We start from the raw sequence: 20,773 nt of genomic DNA, 5'->3' as shown, positions 1-20,773 counted from the left end.
AAACAAATATAATGTTTAAAAGGCATTTGAGTAGGTACCTGGACAAGTAAAATGAATAGAGGGATACTGACATAATGGCAGCAATTGCGATTGGCATAGATGAGTTAAGGCCAATTTCCGTGCTGTACAGCTCGACGACTCTACATACTTTGATGAGTAGCTGAAGCACTGGTAAATAGGCCAAGTGACAAAAAATGGCATTAGTGTTGACTAGCATGGCATTCAGGATGGACACGGTGGGCAGAAGGGCCTCTTTCCATGCTGCATGACTCTTTGACTATCTCTCACAAGCTTGAATTGATGGCACTGTCATTGTCTATTGGATCATTGTGTCTTTTATTTGCTTCTTGAATAACTATTGAAAACTGTTAATTAAAGTTGTTTTTTCTGTGGTGGTGCTTTTAATGCTCAGAATTATTAGAACACACAAGAATGTTAGTATACTTAAACACTTGCATTTTCTATGCCTTTTTTGGTTTGTGAGATGTTCTTGTGAATTGGGGATATTATTGAAAAGACTGGCATTTATTGCCCAACCCTAGTTCCCCCTTGAACTGAAGGGACAAGAAAGCGTCAACCATAAAGATGAATCCCAGGCCGTCGGAGGCGTCGGAAGCATTGCGCCACTGCTGTGAGATTCTCTGTGCCGAATTCGCCCTGGTGACCGGCATGGACAGGCTGCGGTTCGGTGTAACCTTGTGGACAACCAGTGGCTGCTGGAAGTAAGTACCATGCACTGGGTAGAAACGGTAGAAGATAGTGGCCTTCAAATGGGGGTGGTTGGAGAAAGCATCCTGCATGACTGGTCCATTTTCACTTACAGTAACTGCAGGAAAAATGTTCCCGATGTTGGGGGAGTTCAGAACCTGGGGCCACAGTTTAACAATAAAGGGTAGGCCAGTTAGGACTGAGATGAGGACAAACTTTCTTCATGCAGAGAGTTGTGAATCTGTGGAATTTTCTGCCACAGAAGGCAGTGGAGGCCAATTCACTGGATGTTTTCAAGAGCGAGTTACATGTAGCTCTTGGGGCTAGCAAAATCAAGGGATATGGGGAATAAATAGGAAAGAGTGTTATATTCTGGATGGCAGAATGAATAACAACTTACACGCAGGCTGCCTGGATCACGAGAGAGAGAGGTTTATTACCCAACATTCCCTGCTTATATACACCAACAACTCATTAACATATAAATGAATATACATGAAGACATTATTCTCCTTTTTTTTAAGTATTAAATCTAACTACAATCTTGTTGTTGTGATACTTGATTTAAACCAGTATTTTTGAAATCTTAAATGATAAGCATAATATATTTATTTAACATATTTACACATTTTCATTTTACCCAGTGAGTTACTTAATTTACAAACCTAATCTGACTACTGGTTTACGGATCCTGCCTGATCATCTAACATGAACAGGTGTAACAGGTGAAACAGGTTTAGGTGTTGACTCAACTGTAGGCTTGTTTGGCTCTGTTTTATAACCCTGACTTTGACCAGAGGAATCTGTTTCTTTGTCTGTACCAACTGAACTTTGTGTTCAATCACAGTAGTCTCTTCCAACTCACTCTCAGATAAAAACTCAGGGATTAGGACTTCATGCTAAGTTTTTGGTTCATTTTTGTCTGGACTCATTTGATCAACATGAACACTTTTGCTCCTATCTCCAACTTCAACTAAGTATCTTTTTCCCAACATCCCATTTGTCTTGACTGGACTTGTTGGGAGGAATGAGAACATGAACCTGCTCATCTGGCTTGAAGTACCTCTCCTTTTTGTGGGAGTTAAAATGGCGTTTTTTGTTCAACTCTCGAGGCTAAATTGGGTTGAACTAGACTTATGCGTATTCTTAACCTTCTCTTCATCAACAGTTCTGCAGGTGAGTAACCTGTTGTGTGTGGTGTGGTTCTGTACTTCAGCAAGAAACTAGCCAAAGGATATTTCATGCTGAGCTTTGAACTACCCTGCAAAACCTGTTTCTTGAGAGTACATTTGACTATTCTAACAGACCTTTCTGCCGCCCCATTAGAGGCTGGATTGTATGGGGGAACAAGTGGGTGTTTTACACCATTCTGCTGCATGAACTCTTTGAAACGATCTGAATGAAACTGAGGCCCGTTATCAGAAACAAGTTCTTCCGGTAAACCATGGCATGCAAAAATTGGTCTCAACTCATCTATGGTATGCTCAGTAGTAGTGCTTGACCCCATATGCTTAACCTCAATCCATTTGGAATGACTATCCACTAGCAATGTTACAACATTTTGAGATTTAAAAAATCAAGTCTGCAATTTATCCCATCAGATAAAGCATAAAAATAAGTTTAATTTGACACCTAATTCACTTTCATATCTTCAGTATTAAAAAAGTTATGGCCATTTTCATACTCGGAAATTAGCATCTTGTTCCCTATTGATTTTCCATTGACTTAATGCAAAAGTTGTGATCAAGGACAGTCAAATGGCCATAACTTTTTTTTAAATTAAGTGAACTGAAAGAAATGTTCAGTTATTATAGATTGAAGCATTCTGAAACAAATATTAAACAATCTTACTTGGATGACCTGAAATTAAAGCATATAATTAGTTAGTTACCCAATTGTAGCTAATTCCAAAATTCAATTACTAGATCTAAATATCTATCCATTTCTTAAGAAAAGATTTACATTTTTAAATAGCCTAAGAGTCCAAAGAACATTCACACAAGAATTCACAATATAACATGATTTTTAAATCTCATTGTCATTAATTTATGGGCCAAATGGAAGGAATTTAGTGTTTAATTGCTGGAAATTAATGGCCATTTAAATCAGCTTGCGAGTGGGATTTTGTGGAACGCGCTGGTTTGGAACGTTGCGATAGCAGTGATTTTGAAGCCCATGTCAGCATGAAAAACACTGCTTGTTCGGATGGGCCCCCAAGTCACCTTCTCGCAACTTAAAATTTTGAATAAAGGGATCTTAAGAAGAACTTTTTAATGTAAAAATAAACAGCCTACCTTGCCTTGTCCCCTACATAAGATCCGTCCCGTTGTCGGTGTTCACGGCTTTACAGGATGATTTTTAATCTACTATAACAATTAAATAACCCAATTTAGTTTAAAAATAACTGCAGCGAACGAATGTCGCAGCGATTTTTCGTCAGCAACTAAGCAGGCTGAACAACCTCGATTTCAATAGCCTAGAGAATATCGCGTTTTCAACCCGCCCCCCTCTCAAAGGCGCCAAAGTCGCGCACACGGGCAGCGACAGAACTGCAGCGCCGCTGAAGGTAACTTTTGCAACATACCTATATCTACTAGCACCAGAAAGTGATCATTACCCTTTTCACAAAAATCTACATGAACTCTCTGAAAATGTCTACTTGGCCATGACCAGGGTGGCAGTGGTATTTTTGGTGGTTTACTCCGACAATTGTGGCAGCCGCTACATTTGCTCACCAGTGATTTGATGTCACTGTCAATACCAGGCCAATACACAAAGCTTCTGGCAATTGACTTCTTGCTTACTATGCCAGGATGTTCGGCATGAAGTTCATTCATAATTTTGTTTCTCAAAGACTGGTACAACCACTCTGTAACCCCACTTAACGCATCCCTGCTCACATGATAATTCATGGCATCGATTAAGGAAAAGCTTCAGCTCTGAGTTCAGAACTGAGTTCAATCCACTATCGATTTCAGTCCATCCATTCAATGTCTGTTCATAAACCCACTTCAGCACATTGTCTTTCTTTGTTTCTGCTGCAATTTCTGTTGTAGTCACTGGAAAGTCTTCATCTACAACTTGCAGTGTGTAGATTGAGTTCTCACTTCCCACGTCAGAGTTCTCATGGGGCAACCGGGACAACGCATCTGCAACTGCGTTGCACTTGGAGCTTCTGTACTCCACCTTGTAGTCATACTGGGACAGCAAAATTGCCCAGCGCCGCATCCTTGATGCCGCCATGGAAGGTGTAGCTGACTTGGGCCCAAGTATCACTAGTAGTGGCTTGTGATCAGTCACCAGGGTGAATGGTCTGCCGAGAAGAAACTGATGGAATTTTGTGATTCCGAACACGATGCTGAGTGCTTCCTTTTCTATCTGTGCATAATTGCGTTCACTCGATGACAGGGTGCGGGATGCAAAAACAATAGGCTTTTCCTGTCCGTCATTCATTATGTGCGAGATAACTTGAAGCATCACAAGCAAGTTTCATCTCGCCTGTCGTATCGTAGTGAACTAGCATTTTGTCACTTGTCAAGTTTTCCTTGCAGATGTCAAATGCACATTGCTGTTCCTTTCCCCACATCCATTTCGCATCTTTTTGTCACAGATGATGTAGTGGCTTTAGCACAGTTGCTAAATCTGGAATAAATCGTGCATAGAACTGCACCATCCCAAGGAATAATAATAATAACTTTATTTATAAAGCACTTTAAACAACTACAGTTGCCACAAAGTGCTGTACATGAGAACTCATGAACAAAAAGCTATTACAAACAATTAAAAAACATTAAAAACCGTAAAACGAAGGACTATAAAAAACACACAAAAAATTAAAAGACATTAAAAGCACTAAAAACAGGAGCAATGCCTCAGCCAGTGTCGAAAGCCAAAGAATAAAAATGTGTTTTTAGGGAGGATTTGAAGATGGACAGTGAGGGGGCCTGTCTGATGTGCAGCGGCAAGGTGTTCCAGAGTGCCGGAGCAGCAACAGAAAAGGCTCTATCCCCTCTGAGCTTCCGCATAGACCTTGGTACCTCAAGGAGCAGCTGATCAGCTGACCTGAGGCACCGGGCAGGAGCATATAGGTGGAGCAGCTCAGAGAGGTAAGGCGGGGCGAGCCCATTCAACGATTTAAAAACAAATAAAAGAATTTTGAAATGAACTCGAAAGTGCACTGGGAGCCAGTGTAGGGAGGCCAAAATTGGCGTAATGTGCTCCCTCTTTCGAGTTCCAGTCAAAAGGCGAGCGGCAGCATTTTGAACAAGCTGGAGACGAGCCAATGAAGCTCGTGCGACTCCAGAGTAGAGTGCGTTACAGTAATCCAGCCTAGATGTAATAAAGGCATGGATTACTGTTTCAAAATGCTCCCGCTCGAGAATGGGCTTCACCTTTGCCAGCTTCCTTAGGTGAAAGAAGCTGGACTTAACCACCGCGCCTATTTGTTTGTCTAGTTTAAAATCACCGTCCATCCTAAAACCCAGGTTCAAGACGGGTGGCTTTACAGACAATGCCAGTGGACCCAAGTCAACAAAGGGAGGTTCACGGCAGCCATTGGGGCCAAACAAAATCACCTCTGTCTTCTCTTCATTAAGTCCCAGAAAGTTTAAGGCCATCCAGGACTTAATGTCCTCAAGACAAGACAGAAGTGATTTTAGAGAATAGTCGTCTTCTTTCCTGAGTGGCATATATAACTGGCTATCATCTGCATAAAAGTGAAAGGAGATGCCATGCCTTCTTAAAATTGAGCCCAGAGGAAGTAGGTATAAAGAGAAGAGCAGGGGCCCTAAAATTGAGCCCTGTGGAACCCCATATACCAAGGGAGTGGAGGAGGATTCAAAGCCAGCAAGGCTTACACGCATGGTTCTGTCTGCCAGATAGGACCTGAACCATCCCAGGGCACTGCCACAAATGCCCACTTGGTGCTGTAGTCGGGAAATTAAAATTCCATGGTCCACTGTATCGAAGGCGGCAGATAGGTCCAGCAAGACAAGAACCACATAATTACCTGAGTCGTTTGCCAAGAGGATGTCGTTGAAGACCCTTAGCAGAGCCGACTCTGTGCTATGCATAGCCTTGAATCCAGACTGGAAAACCTCCCGAATATTGTGCTCATCCAGGAAGAGTTTCAGCTGCGCATAAACTACCTTCTCCATGATCTTAGAGATAAAAGGCAACTTGGAGATCGGCCTAAAATTGGCCAGATCAGTTTGATCCAGGCCTGGTTTCTTAAGTAGTGGTTGCACTACAGCATGTTTAAAATTTATGGGGACAACCCCAGAACACAAGCTACTGTTTATGATGGCGAGAACCGACTGCCCTATACTCGGGAAAACCTCTTTAAAAAGAAGAGGAGGGACAGCATCACAGGGGGAACCCGACGGCTTAATATGCCTAACCACATCCTCTAGACCCGACAATGTCAGAGGCACAAACTTTTCAAATGCCACCAGGCATGGGGCCGGAACAGAGGGGTCAGAGGCAGGAGCTGAGATGAGAGCCCTTATAGAAACGACCTTATTGATAAAGAAGTGCAGGAAGTCATTGCACAATTCGGACGATGCTTCCAAGCAAACAGGCTGTGGGGCATTTAAAACAGAATCAATAGTTTTGAATAATACGCGTGGGTCGTGACGCTTAGCCACTATTATATTAGACAGGTAATATCTTTTGGCCTCTTTAACAGTATTTTGGTAATTTCGCCAGCTGTTCTTTAGGATTTGCGATGAAACCTGCAGCCTGTCCTTCTTCCACTTTCATTCAGCTCTGCGACAATCCCGTCGAGCTGTACGAGTTGCGTCACTGAACCAGGGCTCGGGTTTAGCTCTGGGCTGCAAAGTTTTTAAAGGAGCCACAGAGTCCAGTATAGTTGTGCAGGAGGAGTGGAACCAAGAACTAATCTCCTCCGTACCAAGGGGAGTGGACGCAGAGGGGGCACAGAGCTGATCAAAAGCAGCAGAGAATTGGCCAGCAGCAGAAGGGTTAAAGGACCGACAGCGCCGAGCAGACGATACAGGTCTAACTGCAGCACTGGAAAAACCAACATCAAACAGTACAGGCATGTGATCAGAAAACACACTATCACAGACCTCCAAGTTTAATACAGGCAAGCCATAGGAGAGAACAAGGTCCAATGTATGTCCATGTTCGTGTGTGGGACCAGACACACACTGCACAAAATTAAAAGAATCAATAAGACTTAAAAAGTCCTTCGCCAACGGCTTATCAGGACAGCACACGTGTATGTTAAAATCCCCAACCATAAGGACACGGTCATAGTTGGGCATAATCCCAGCCAGAAACTCAGAAAAGTCAGACACAAAGTCCTTGTGGTATTTGGGGGGTCGGTAGATGACAGCACAAAGCACCGTGTCGGAGCGACCCACCTCAAATAAAGTAGCCTCAAAGCTGGAGAACGTTGATAATGCAGTGCACTGTTTGCATTTAAAATTGCTTTTATAAATGACTGCAATTCCACCTCCACGGCCCGACATCCGTGGCGAGTTGAAATAAGAGCAGCCCGCCGGCAAAAGTTCAGTAAAAGCGCTGCACTCACCAGGACCGATCCAAGTCTCTGTCACACAGAGGAAGTCCAGGGCCCGGGAGCAGAAAAAGTCCCTCAAAATAAAAGTCTTGTTTGCCAGCGATCTGGCGATCACCAGGCCAACCCGGGAAGGGGATGGACTCTTTAGGTCTGCAGATCGGGGAGCCCGGGGCAGTGTCCGCAGGTTCCGGATATTCACCCCGCGATGGCGGAGTCGAGGAGAGCAGGGGGAGCGGAGCCGGTCCCGCTGCAGCCTCCGATCGTAAGCGGGTAGGGGGGGAGCGGGGGAGAAAGGAGCAACCTGAAGCAGCCGGCACACCCGGCGACCGCCCCCGTCCCCTCCGAGGCGGCGTGTCCGGCCAGTTTTCCGGGCCGTAGCAGGCGGGCAGCCCTCTACACCTTCCGGGAGGAGTTGGTCCGGTGGCAGCTGAGAAGCACCAGGCTGGAGACCCCGGAAGAGCGGGCTCACCTTGAGGCTGCCCCCCTCCCCTCCGAGGCGGCGTGTCCGGGCAGCTCTCCAGGCCGCAGCAGGCAGGCAGCGCTCTGTACCCTCTGGGAGGAGATGGTCCGGTGGCAGCTGAAAAGCACCGGGCTGGAGACCCCGAAGGCGAGGCCCACGAAGAAGTCGCTGACAAGGGAGCCCGGGCGCACCCAGTCTAAAACTCACCAGTCGACCGCCGCGCTTTCCACGGCGACGGCGACGCTTCCTTCGAGGCAAGGCCCAGTCCAGGTGAGTCGAGGTTCCGGATAAGAACGGTGGCAGGGTATTATATTCAAACGCACCGACAAACGCACCGACATTATGTCGTAGATCTTGGAGAGATTGACGGTCGTACACCAGCAGAGACTTTACCTGTATAGTGCCAAAAAACACCAAACACAGACAGAGCGACAGACGAGCAGCCACACACACCGGCGCCATCTTGCACATGATCGTAGCTCTGATCGTAGCTCTGACACATTGTTGGGTTTGGAGCATTTACTATTGCTTAAACTTTCGCCTTCACAGGGTGATATCCGCTGGCACCTACTTTGAGTCCAAAGTAGACCACCTCTGACTGCACAAATGCACATTTACTTTGTTGCAGTTTGACATCGTGGCAGTCGTGTGAGAACTAGCTCAAGGATTTCCAGATGTTCCACCATGCCCTCTGTGAATATCAGTAGGTCATCCTGGTTGTACACACAGTGTGGAATGCCTTGTAACATTTTGTCCATGACAGACTGGATTATTTCTGGGAAGATTTCACACCATAGGGTTGGACAGGCTAGATGCAGGAAGATTGTTCCCGATGTTGGGGAAGTCCAGAACAAGGAGTCACAGTTTAAGGATAAGGGGGAAATCTTTTAAGACCGAGGTGAGAAAAACATTTTCCACACAGAGAGTGGTGAATCTCTGGAATTCTCTGCCACAGAAGGTAGTTGAGGCCAGTTCATTGGCTATATTTAAGAGGGAGTTAGATGTGGCCCTTGTGGCTAAAGGTATCAGGGGGTATGGAGAGAAGGCAGGTACAGGATACTGAGTTGGATGATCAGCCATGATCATATTGAATGGCGGTGCAGGGTCGAAGGGCCGAATGGCCTACTCCTGCACCTATTTTCTATGTTTCTATGTTTCTATAGGGCAGCTTTATATATGAATACAAGCCCTTATGTGTGTTGATAGTCAAGTACTGCTGACTTTCCTTGTTGACATTGAGTTTGGCGTAAGCGTGAGACAAATCCAGTTTAGTGAAGACTCTTGCTCCGCTAAGTTTTGCGTACAGATCTTGCGAGGTTGGTAACGGATATTGTTCGTCATCAACGGCTTGGTTGATTGTGACTTTGTAGTCACCAAATATTGTTGAACAGTTTTATCAGCCTTGGGTACTGTAGATGGTTTATGCATGCAACCAATAATATAGCTATCTCAATACCACTAACCACGCCTTAGTTACCAATTATAATAACGCCTTCTTTTCCTTCTGCGCAGTACAGTAGCAGACTGGAGACAGTGACTGCTGGTGTGTGTTTAACCCTGTGTTCTCATTAAAGACTAGTGTAAAGTACAAGTGTGTTTGATCACTTATTTACAGGTACGGCTACAGTTGCCGTTGCCCAATTACTCTGGTCTGTCTTCACAAACACTCCATTCCGTTCTAACCTGTCGAGTTCTTTCCCCACTTGTTGCTTTAGTGCATATGGTACAGGTATTGGTCGACAATACACAGGTCTCACATCTTGCTTAAATGGAATGTGTGCAGAGTACCCTGTTATTCCCGTGTAACTGTCAGCAAAAATGTTTGCATGTTTGCTTATGACGTTTGCAAGATGTGATTTGGAGAAATTGACACTGAAAATGTTCTTCCAGTCTAATTCTATTCTACTCAGCTAATCCTTTCCAAGGAGGATTGGTTTATTTCTGCAGCCACTCTGATGGGTAGAGTTACTGACTGACCATTATGCTGAACTTTACAGTTAATTTGTCCACATGTCTCCAAAACTTTGTCCTTGCAGGTTCTCAGCTTGACCCTACTTTAAAACAATGGTATATGTGGGAACTTTGTTTCGTACAGGTCTTTGCTCATGACCGAACAATCTGCTGCCGTGTCAATACACATATCGATTAACTGTTCATTTATCAATATTTTAGTTGGAAAGTCCTTGTCTTGGCTGTTTGTAGGCTTATCGATGTTGGTTACATAATGGTATACAACCCAAGTTCATCTGTGTTCATCGCCAAGTTGTGAACTCCTCTCTGGTGTTGTCGCTTGTTTCCTGCAGTTTGTTGGTTTCCTGTTTTAAGCTTGGCCCGACACGCTGAGACATTATGGCCTTTCTTCTGGCAGTTAGAGCACTTAGCCATTTTGAACTGACAAAATTTGGATGAGTGATTACCATTGCAAAGATAACAACTGGCTGAACCCGGCTTCCCACAACGACTGCTCTTCCTGAGGACACTAAAAAAGACTGGTCTGCCTCAACAGCTGCGGACAACGTTCTACTGCTGCACCACAGAGAGCATACTAACGTATGGCATCTCTGTGTGGTATCTCAGCTGCACGGAGGCGGAGAGGAGAGCTCTTCAGCGCGTCGTCAACAGAGCTCAGCGGATCATCGGGACAGAGCTACCAGCTTTGGAGGGCATCTACCACACGCGGTGCCTCAGGAAGGCCCTCAGCATCCATAAGGACTCATCACACTCCTGCCACGGTCTGTTTCAACTACTTCCCTCCGGCAGACGTTACAAGGCCTTCTACGCCCGAACCTCCAGACTCAGGAACAGTTTTATCCCAAGAGCTATAGCGGCTCTGAACCGGCCCTAATGAGTGCCGCCCCACCCACCCCCTTTGGACAGTCTCCCTCAGATGGTCACGTCAATCAATTCAGCTTGCTTATTTATGTATTGTATTTATTTACCTTTCTTGTTCATCAGTGGAGCTGCACACTAAATCTCATTGCACTGACATGCAATGACAATAAAAGATATTATTATTATTATTATTATTATTATTATTATTACTTTGGTTTTGGTTTAGCGCCTCTTGGTTTGGCCATAGGCACTGCCTTGTGACTGTAAACGGCCACTGCAGTTCGTGATGGACGAAACTCACGAGCATTCTTTGATGCCATCTCCATTGTGGTAGCAATCTTGCTTGCTTTCTCGAATGTGAGATCTGGAATGTTCATGAGTTTGGACTGAACTCGTTCATCCACTAGACCACAAACAAATCTGTTGCGTAGTGCTCGTCCAAGAAAGGTTCCAAAGTTATAGTGTAAAGTTAAGTTTTAAAGGCAACAATGTACTCATTGATTGTCTCATTCTGCTTCTGGTTTCTAGTGCCAAATTTATAGCTTTCTGCAATTTCCAGAGGCTTTGGGTTGAATTGCTCCTCCAACTTCTTTATAATGTCATTGAATGGCACGTCTTTTGCCTTTATGGGTGCAAGGAGATTCACGAGTGTGTCGTACACTTCAGGACTGATCTCCGTGAGCAGAATCGCTTTCATGTGTTCACAACCGGCATTATTTGTTTCAGTCACTATCTCTCCTTCAACACTAATCTCCATTATATTGTTTGCCGTGAAAAACACGTTTGCTCTCTCCATATAGGAGCTGAAAGGCTCTCTACTCTCGTCAAAAGTGCCAAGGTTTCCGCTGTAGCCCGTGGACGCTGCCATCATGTCGTTCTCTTTTTTTTTTTTAAGTCCGTTCAAAAACCCCAAATTCCTGTCTGTTCTGGTGTAAAAATTCACCTAAAACGTAGCTGGACAAAGACTATTCAGCTTGAGGAATTTAAAAAATAAAATCTCAGTTTAAAAGTTCAAGTTCAAGTTCAAGTGAGTTTATTGTCATGTGTCCCTGTATAGGACAATGAAATTCTTGCTTTGCTTAAAACACACAGAAAATAGTAGGCATTTACTACAAAACAGATAAATGTGTCCATATACCATGATATAAATATATACACACATGAATAAATAAACTGGTAGTGCAAATAACAGAAAGTGGTTGCTAATAATCAGAGTTTTGTCCGAGCCAGGTTTAATAGCCTGATGGCTGAGGGGAAGTAGCTATTCCTGAACCTGGTTGTTGCAGTCTTCAGGCTCCTGTACCTTCTACCTGAAGGTAGCAGGGAGATGAGTGTGTGGCCAGGATGGTGTGGGTCTTTGATGATACTGCCAGCCTTTTTGAGGCAGCGACTGCGATAAATCCTCTCGATGGAAGGAAGGTCAGAGCCGATGATGGACTGGGCAGTGTTTACTACTTTTTGTAGTCTTTTCCTCTCCAGGGCGCTCAAATTGCCGAACCAAGCCACGATGCAACCGGTCAGCATGCTCTCGACGGTGCACCTGTAGAAGTTAGAGAGAGTCTTCCTTGACAATCCATCCGACTCTCCGTAATCTTCTCAGGAAGTAGAGGCGCTGATGAGCTTTTTTGATAATTGCGTTAGTGTTCTCGGACCAGGAAAGATCTTCAGAGATGTGCACCCCCAGGAATTTGAAGTTCTTGACCCTTTCAACCATCGACCCGTTGATATAAATGGGGCTGTGGGTCCCCCTCCTACTCCTTCCAAAGTCCACAATCAGTTCCTTGGTTTTGCTGGTGTTCAGGGCCAGGTTATTGCGCTGGCACCATATGGACAGTTGCTCGATCTCTCTTCTGTACTCTGACTCATCCCCATCAGTGATACGCCCCACAATAGTGGTGTCGTCAGCGAACTTGATGATGGAGTTCGCACTGTGGTTCGCTACGCAGTCATGGGTATAGAGTGAGTACAGCAGGGGGCTGAGCATGCAGCCTTGAGGTGCTCCCGTGCTGATTGTTATCGAGGCTGACACATTTCCACCAATACGAACAGACTGTGGTCTGTGGACGAGGAAGTCGAGGATCCAGTTGCAGAGGGATGCGCAGAGACCCAGTTCTGCGAGTTTGGTAACCAGTTTGGCGGGGATGATTGTGTTAAATGCCGAGCTGTAATCAGTGAATAACAGCCTGACATATGAGTTTTTGTTGTCCAAGTGGTCCAGTGCGGAGTGGAGGGCCAGCGAGATCGCATCCACCGTTGATCTGTTGTGGCGGTACGCGAACTGCAGTGGGTCCAGGTTTTTGTCGATGTAGGAGTTGATTTGCTCCATGATCAACCTCTCAAAGCACTTCATCACCACCGGCGTTAGTGCCACTGGTCGATAGTCATTGAGGCACGTCACCTTACTCTTCTTGGGCACCGGTATAATTGATGCCCTTTTAAAGCAGGTGGGGACCTCAGACCTCAGAAGTGAGAGGTTGAAAATGTCCGTAAAAACTCCCGCCAGTTGGTCCGCACAGGTTTTTAGAACACGGCCGGGTATACCATCAGGTCCAGGTGCTTTTCGGGGGTTCACCCCTCTGAAGGATTTCCTGACATCGGCCTCATGACTGAGACTGAAATGCCATCACAGCGAATGGGGGATCGGGAAGGCACATCAGTATTCTCCCTGTCAAAGCGTGCGTAAAACGCATTGAGCTCGTCAGGGAGTGATGTTACACCGGCATTCGAGCTGCCTCCTGGTTTTGCCTTGTAGGAGGTGATTGCATTCAGACCCTGCCACAGCTGCCGAACATCTGTCTCGTCCTCCAGTTTGGAGCAGAAGTCCCTTTTGGCCTTTTTGATGGCCTTACCAAGGTCGTATCTGGTCTTCATGTAGGCCACTGTATCGTTGGATGTGAATGCCCTGTGTCTGGACTTCAGGAGAGTGCGGATCTCAAAGTTCATCCAAGGTTTCTGATTGGGAAACACTCGGAAGGTTTTTGTAGGGATGCAGTCCTCCACACATTTCTTTATGAAGTCTGTAACAACTGTGGCATATTCGTTCAAGTCCGTTGCCGAGTCCTTGAACATTGCCCAGTCTACAGACTCCAAACAGTCCTGGAGTTGTTCTTCTGCCCCCCCCCCCGACCAGCTCTGTGCTGTCCTCACTTCTGGGGGTGCGCTCTTTAATTGCTGCTTGTAGGCAGGAAGAAGCAGCACCGCGGTATGGTCGGACTTACCGAAGTGAGGGCGAGGGATAGAACGATATACAATCCCAAGGATATACAATCCCAAGGACGGCAACTAGCCACGTAGACACAACATAGATATACCCTGCAAACTCGCCGACTTGTACGGCTGATGTTTTAAACTACAGTTCCCTGCATAGAAGGATCTGAGGCCTATCGTGTCCAGCTCGCAAAGAACTGCGACACAACTCCGTATTTACTGTTTAAACTGTTAAACAATACTGCATGTTGCAAAACAGTCCTGCACGGCATTTAAAGGATTAGTTCACAAACTCTATCCCATCCTCGTCGCCAATTTTGTTATATTCCAGACGGCAGAATGAATAACAACTTACACGTAGGCTGCCTGGATCACGAGAGAGAGAGGTTTATTATCCAACATTCCCAGCTTATATACAACACCAATTCATTAACATATACATGAATATGCATGAATACATTACAAAGAGGTACTGATTTTAGATGAACAGCCATGATCATATTGAATGGCAGTGGTGACTTGAAGGGCCAAATGGCCTATTCCTGCACCTATTTTATATGTTTCTATGCTTGAGTATATGGCAATAAAACTCGACCACTTCATTTTTCATCCCAACATTTAAGAAACAGTTAGACTGATATATGGATAGGACAGGTTTGGAGGGATATGGACCAAAAGCAGGTAGTGTAGCTGGGACTTTTTGGGCGGTGTGGGTAAGTTGCGCCGAAGGGCCTGTTTTCACATTGTATTACACTATGACTACATTATACCTCCACCATGCATGAATGCTTCAAAATCAAGTGGTCAGGTTTTATTGCCATATACTCAAGCATAGAAACATAGAAAATAGGTGCAGGGACAGGCCATTCGGCCTTTCGAGCCACCATTGCCATTCAATATGATCATCATTGTTCATCTAAAATCAGTACCTCTTTCTTGTTTTTTCCCCGTATCCCTTGATTTTGCTAGCCCCAAGAGCTAAATTTAACTCTCTCTTGAAAACATCTACCAGTGAAAATCTAGCAGGCAAGCAGGATGCTTTCTCCAACCACCCCCATTTGAAGGTCACTATTATCCACCATTTCTACCCAGTGCTTGGTACTTACTTCCAGCAGCCACCGGTTGTCCTCCAGGATACACCAAGCCGCAGCCTGATCCATGCCGGTCACTTGGGCGAATTCGGCACAGAGACTCTCACGGCAGCAGCGCAATGCTTCCGACGCCTCCGACGGCCCGGGACTCTTAAACTGAGGCTGCTCCATGGCCGGAGCTGCAGTGAGCAACTCGCCAGCCCGGCAAACATTCGCCAGCATGGCAAACACTCACCAGCCCCGGACCCCCCGTCCGCATCTGTCCCCGCCGCTGCTTCTGCTTCCATTCCTCCTTCAGCCCTGGCTCTCCAACACCCGTGGCCCATGCAGTTGATATGAGTTTTGAAATTTTCGTTGATCACAGAATTTCTCACGACTGCGTGAGAGTTGCAGCCCTGATGGGGGTTGGGGCCGGAGGAAGGCAGGTGAGTGGATGGAGACTGAGGCGATGTCTGGTATGGGAGTGGTGGTTGGTCAGGGAGGAGGGGAGTATGAGGACTATAGTGTGCATTGGTGGAAAACCCGGGGGGTGGCAGAGGGGACATGTCCCCGCCATATTTTCAGAGGTGGGGGACGGTCCCCCTCACGTTACAAGCTTTGTAAGGTATGTCGGGTTTAATAAGTAGTCGTTCGTTTTGAGTCGAGACGTTCAAATCGAGTAGTTCGTTCATCACTGCATTCCTCTGACTCAAAAGAACGACGTGCTAAATGTCTATGTGACTGTTAACTGCTATCGATAACCCATTCCTGTTTCCTTATAATTGTGTCGTGAGTCAGAGGAATGGAATGGAGTGTTAAATGCCTTGACGCATCTGAGTTTTAATGACATTGTCTATTGTCTATCTCCCATTAATTTTATTCAAAGGAACGCGAAATACTTGAAGCAAGTATTCACGAAAAGATGTCTTAACTGTCACTGTTAATTTCTGCATCAAAATCCATTCATTAATCCTCATAGAAACAGAGAAAAATAGAAACATAGAAAATAGGTGCAGGAGTAGGCCATTCAGCCCTTCGAGCCTGCACCGCCATTCAATGTGATCATGGCTGATCATCCAACTCAGTATCCTGTACCTGCATTCTCTCCATACCCCCTAATCCCTTTAGCCACAAGGGCCACATCTAACTCCCTCTTAAATATAGCCAATGAACTGGCCTCAATTACATTCCAGAGATTCACCACTCTGTGTGTGAAAAATGTTTTTCTCATCTCGGTCCTAAAAGATTTACCCCTTATCATTAAACTGTGACCCCTTGTTCTGGACTTCTCCAACATCGGGAATAATCTTCTTGCATCTAGCCTGTCCAACCTCTTAAGAATTTTGTAAGTTTCCATAAGACTCCCCCTCAATCTTCTAAATTCTAGCGAGTACCAGCCGAGTCTATCCAGTCTTCCTTCATATGAAAGTCCTGACATCCCAGGAATCAGTCTGGTGAACCTTCTCTGTACTCCCTCTATGGCAACTCCTAATATAATTGTGTGAACTGACCTTGCTTCAAGTATGATGCGTTCCTTTGAATAAAATTAACGGGAGATGCATTTAAAAATGTCAGGCGTGGGCACAATTATCATTTGAACTTTGGAGGCTGATTTGTGAACATCGAAATGGCTGTCAGTCCAAAGCGGAGATATTTGAAGAGAAGGCATCCAGACATACTTCATCTCAAAAGGAGAGACAAAGAACAGTGCATTCATTTTTCATGCCGGTACCACTTTCCGAAAGGTATATTTTAAGTGCTGATCAACTACCTATTTTTTCTCATTTCACTTTTTTATATTTTGTATGGATATTATTGCATGGAAAAACTGCAGAAAATCTACCATATTATGTGCGAGCAGCCCATTCTATTTCAGTGATACCTTCCATGAAAGAATGCTACTTAATCATATACTTTACCCGGGACTTGCACTTATATCATTACAGATGGGCTAGGGAGGCTTGCGACGTTCATCGGCTGTACAGCTTGCAGTTAATGATAGGAAACAAACTTTATTCCAATGTACATTTTAGGGCCAAAGTTCCCTTCGGCGTTTTAAGTGTATAAAGCCCCTGTCTCACGGTGCGAGTCGACCCACGAGTGACCCCGAGTGAAAGAAAAAAATCAGACACGTGGTTGTGTACGAGATTCCAAGTTTATGTTCAAGAGTTTAACCGCGTTCCCACGGGTATGACTAAGTTTGCCGTTTACTTCTCATATCTGCAATGTTCCAAGTTCCTCTCGCGAGTTACCAAGTTCCTCTCCCGAATTACTCTTGAGGCAACAACGACCACCGACGTGTGGAAAAATCATCACAAGGTAAAAATGATGCCATGCAGTTTTGTTTTCACTATAAAAAGCCTCCCATGTTTAAATTTCTTAAGGTTACGGAATCAAGGGATATGGGGAGAAAGCAGAAACTGGATATTGGTTTTGGATGATCAGCCATGATCATATTTAATACAAAGATTAAACGAGAACTTACCGGTTGAAGTTTGATCTTTATTTTATGAGAAGTTGAAGTGAGGGATTACGTGAAGAGCCCACCCGTCCACATGTGCGTCAATCTACAAAGTAGCTGTATGAAACCACAGAATAGTTGCTGACCTAAGCTAAAGGAAGATTAAAAGCTAGAACTATCAAATAATCTTTATGAGAATAGGGTTGGGAGTGGAGGGCACGTAATCCCTCACTTCAACTTCTCATAAAATAAAGATCAAACTTCAAACGGTAAGTTCTCGATTAATCTTTCTATTTTATTTCGAAGTCACGTGAGTGATTACGTGAAGATTTCGAAGATCTGAGGTTTCATGCAGTGACACAATCTGTGTGTGAAACACTTAAACAGAGAAACCATTAATGGTAGGGAAAAACACGAGTTATTAATATCATGATGCTAACTTGCATACATGGCCATTGTTCATAACTGGACCGTAGTCCCAATAGACTTTTGAGTTAGACAATAACTCATGTAACACTGTGCATAATACTATCCGCAAATATCCAGACATATTCCACCAAATTACATAATTTATTAACCTGCACTATGTAAACTTCATGCTGTATGATGAAAGAGAAATCCATTCTATTGCCTGCTAATGAGCCATCAGCAATATCTTGAGGCTATTGAATAACTAAAGAACTTTCTTCCATTTCATAGGCATTAGCAACTGAGTGCACTTGTATACCTAATGACATCCCTGATCTCTGCTCTGGTGGGTATGCTGTCAATCTCAAATGTACGCAATCCTGCTCATTTGCTTATGAGATTATTTCAATAACAAGCTCCCCTAATGTCATTATGACGTAGGGACTAAGCCAGAGATTGAGTAAAAGCTGTGTTTCTTTATGCTGAGATCAGTTGCTGAAAGCATAATCATCTTAAGATACTAGAGGAATATTTGCATAACAATTTACTGATATACATTGCACATTACACTGAGTGCAGGCTATTAGAGTGGTCAAATAAAAGACACCCTGCATAACGTAGAGAATAGTGGGTAAAGAACCAATCATTTATATCCCACTTATGGTCCTACAGAAAAGATAAAGCAGCACAAGCAATGTCAAGTGTGCTATCACATAAAAGCTTCTTCAGGCTCAAACTGGAAGCCATACAAACCTCTATTACTTCCGTTAAAATTGAGTCACATATGTTGTTCACAAGCTTCTCATACAATCATGCAGAGCTAGCTGCCCGAGAAGACAGGCTGTCCCATGACTGAGTAAATAAGAGTAGCTTCAGTCGCCTACCATGGCGTGATTGAATAGGCAAATTGGTACTGTTAAATTTCATGTTGCCTCATTAGTAATACCGCAAAAGATATCCACCGACAACCCATACGTTTTATCAGCTGCAATTTTGCATATACCTAAAACTTGATAACATAATGCCCTTTGAACTGAGAAGGGCAGCATAGGCTTTCACCACTAGCTTTGTTACCAAAACAGCAGAACCTGTGCCTTATGTGTGTAGATATGACAGAGTATGCAACTACAAGATTGATTCTCTGAGTCAGTTAAATTGCAGAACCCCAATCAGCCATCTAAAACTGGGTAAGTAAACCCATAATCCGATTAGCCTAATGCTAACCCGATTCAGCCTGCACCATATTTCTGTAATCTTGAGAAGTATCAGCAATATACCCCTCTAGTCCTGGCCAGCCCACTCATCCTCGGATGAGCTGTCACTGATTGCACTCGGAACCGCTGTTCCTCTATTGATACTACGGACGGATTTTTTTTTTTTTTTTACTTTCCTATCCACGGAAGATGCATTATCTCATTATTCATACATATTGCTGATAATATATAATCAGCAGCTAATGACTAGAGCTGAAACCACAGTCTCCCTTAGATGTGGGAGTACGAGTTCCCTATCAATTCTTGACTAAGAGTCACCATGAATACCTAGCGTTTTCCTTCAGAGTGGAGCTTAATATAATGCAAGGCTGAATCAGGAATTACCTCACAGTCCTTTGACTGAAACCACATGTCTAAGTCATCAGAGTGCATAACACAATCTCTTCGACCCGCCACTCAATCAGGAACACTGGTATTGAGAGCCTAATGGATATATAAATACATTGTTGATTCACAACATGAACCTGCAGGTCAGATAAAGTTATATTACATGCCAAATGAGCTTCATGCTGGTAACCATCTGTCCCAGAGAGGATGACAATTATGATTCCAATGAACCAGTAACTCTACTAACTGAGGAGAAATAAACCATATGCTGAGAAAAACTTCAACTACTTTATTCTATTGACCAGTCTGATAACCTCTCATAGATGATGAAGCAGTGCTACCCTGGTCACTATGACTCCTATGGCCAGCCAGTTCAATAATGGTCTACCCTGATCCAGGGTAACCAAACTGTTCCTACTTGGAACTTACAGAGGTTACTATGCAAGGCACCTTGCCAATGTTTCTACATGAAGCTGATCTTATCCCAGAGACAGTGAAAAGAAAATGACTAGACAACTCATGCTGCCTGTAAACCCAACCTGGGCTGACAGACTGCTCCATTTTGGAGTTTACGGAGGTTAATAACGAGACCTTACTTACCAGCGTCTCTAACCCCAGGTCGATTTCCTTTGTTGGAGCTTCAGCGAAGTTCCATTTGCAGACCCTGTCCATTATGCTTGTCATTACTGTGAGATAGCTGATGCCGCTGGCCAACTTCTCTTGTAGTGGCTTGTCCGTCCCCGAGGGAGCAGCAATTTTAGAGGCAAGAGCACGCAGATTTTCCTTAAGCGATTGTCGCACATCATGCATTAAAGCATGGGATCCCGGCACATAGTCATGTCCGGGTTCATTTTTGGAGTCAGTCCATACTGATATCTGACACTCTTTTAGAGTGGGAGAAATTGCACCCTGAACCAGGCGTTGCCATATCCGTATGCCTCGACTGTCTGTGCATGCTTCCACAACACTGAGCATATTTTGTGATACCATCTCCGATAGTCTTTCGGTGGGAGGAAAATACCAACCCTGAAACCAGGGCAGCTACAGGCATATGACTTGAACTGCCTGTGCATGCTTCCATAATACGGTGCATAATATTTGGCACCATCTCCATCACTTCATTCATCGGAGTGGGTGGACTTATGCAACCCTGAAACAAGAGCTGCTTCAGACATATTTGCACATACTTTGGCACCATCTCCATCACTCCGTTCATCCGAGTGGGAGGAAGATTGCAACCCTGAACCAGGAGCTGCTTCAGGCATATGTGCACATACTTTAGCACCATCTCCACCACTACTTTCATCCGAGTGGGAGGAAAATTGCAACCCTGAACCAGGAGCTGCTGCCTGACATGCTTCGTAACATAGAGCATTCCTTGTGTTATGATTTGATTCATCAGATGTTCTAATTGAGATAAACGCCCAATCACATCTGCCATAGATGTCCCAAAACTTGGCTATGACTTTGTCCCGACTTGGG

The 20,773-nt window shown here is 44.6% G+C and overlaps 1 protein-coding gene across 1 annotated transcript in view; it reads left to right on the top strand.

The window, feature by feature from the left end:
• The first annotated feature begins 585 nt into the window (after positions 1-585).
• LOC116982761 (granzyme K-like) overlaps positions 586-20,773 on the top strand; it is a 38,650-nt gene continuing 18,462 nt past the window's right edge. Inside the window, exons 1-2 of the mRNA XM_033036220.1 lie at positions 586-722; positions 15,207-15,267. Coding sequence (XP_032892111.1) covers positions 586-722; positions 15,207-15,267 — 198 coding nt within the window. The remainder of the gene's footprint in view (positions 723-15,206; positions 15,268-20,773) is intronic.

The sequence above is a fragment of the Amblyraja radiata genome, chromosome 1 (genome assembly GCF_010909765.2).
Source record: "Amblyraja radiata isolate CabotCenter1 chromosome 1, sAmbRad1.1.pri, whole genome shotgun sequence".
Classification (NCBI taxonomy): Eukaryota; Metazoa; Chordata; class Chondrichthyes; order Rajiformes; family Rajidae; genus Amblyraja; species Amblyraja radiata.
This window is presented reverse-complemented; position numbering and strand designations above follow the sequence as displayed.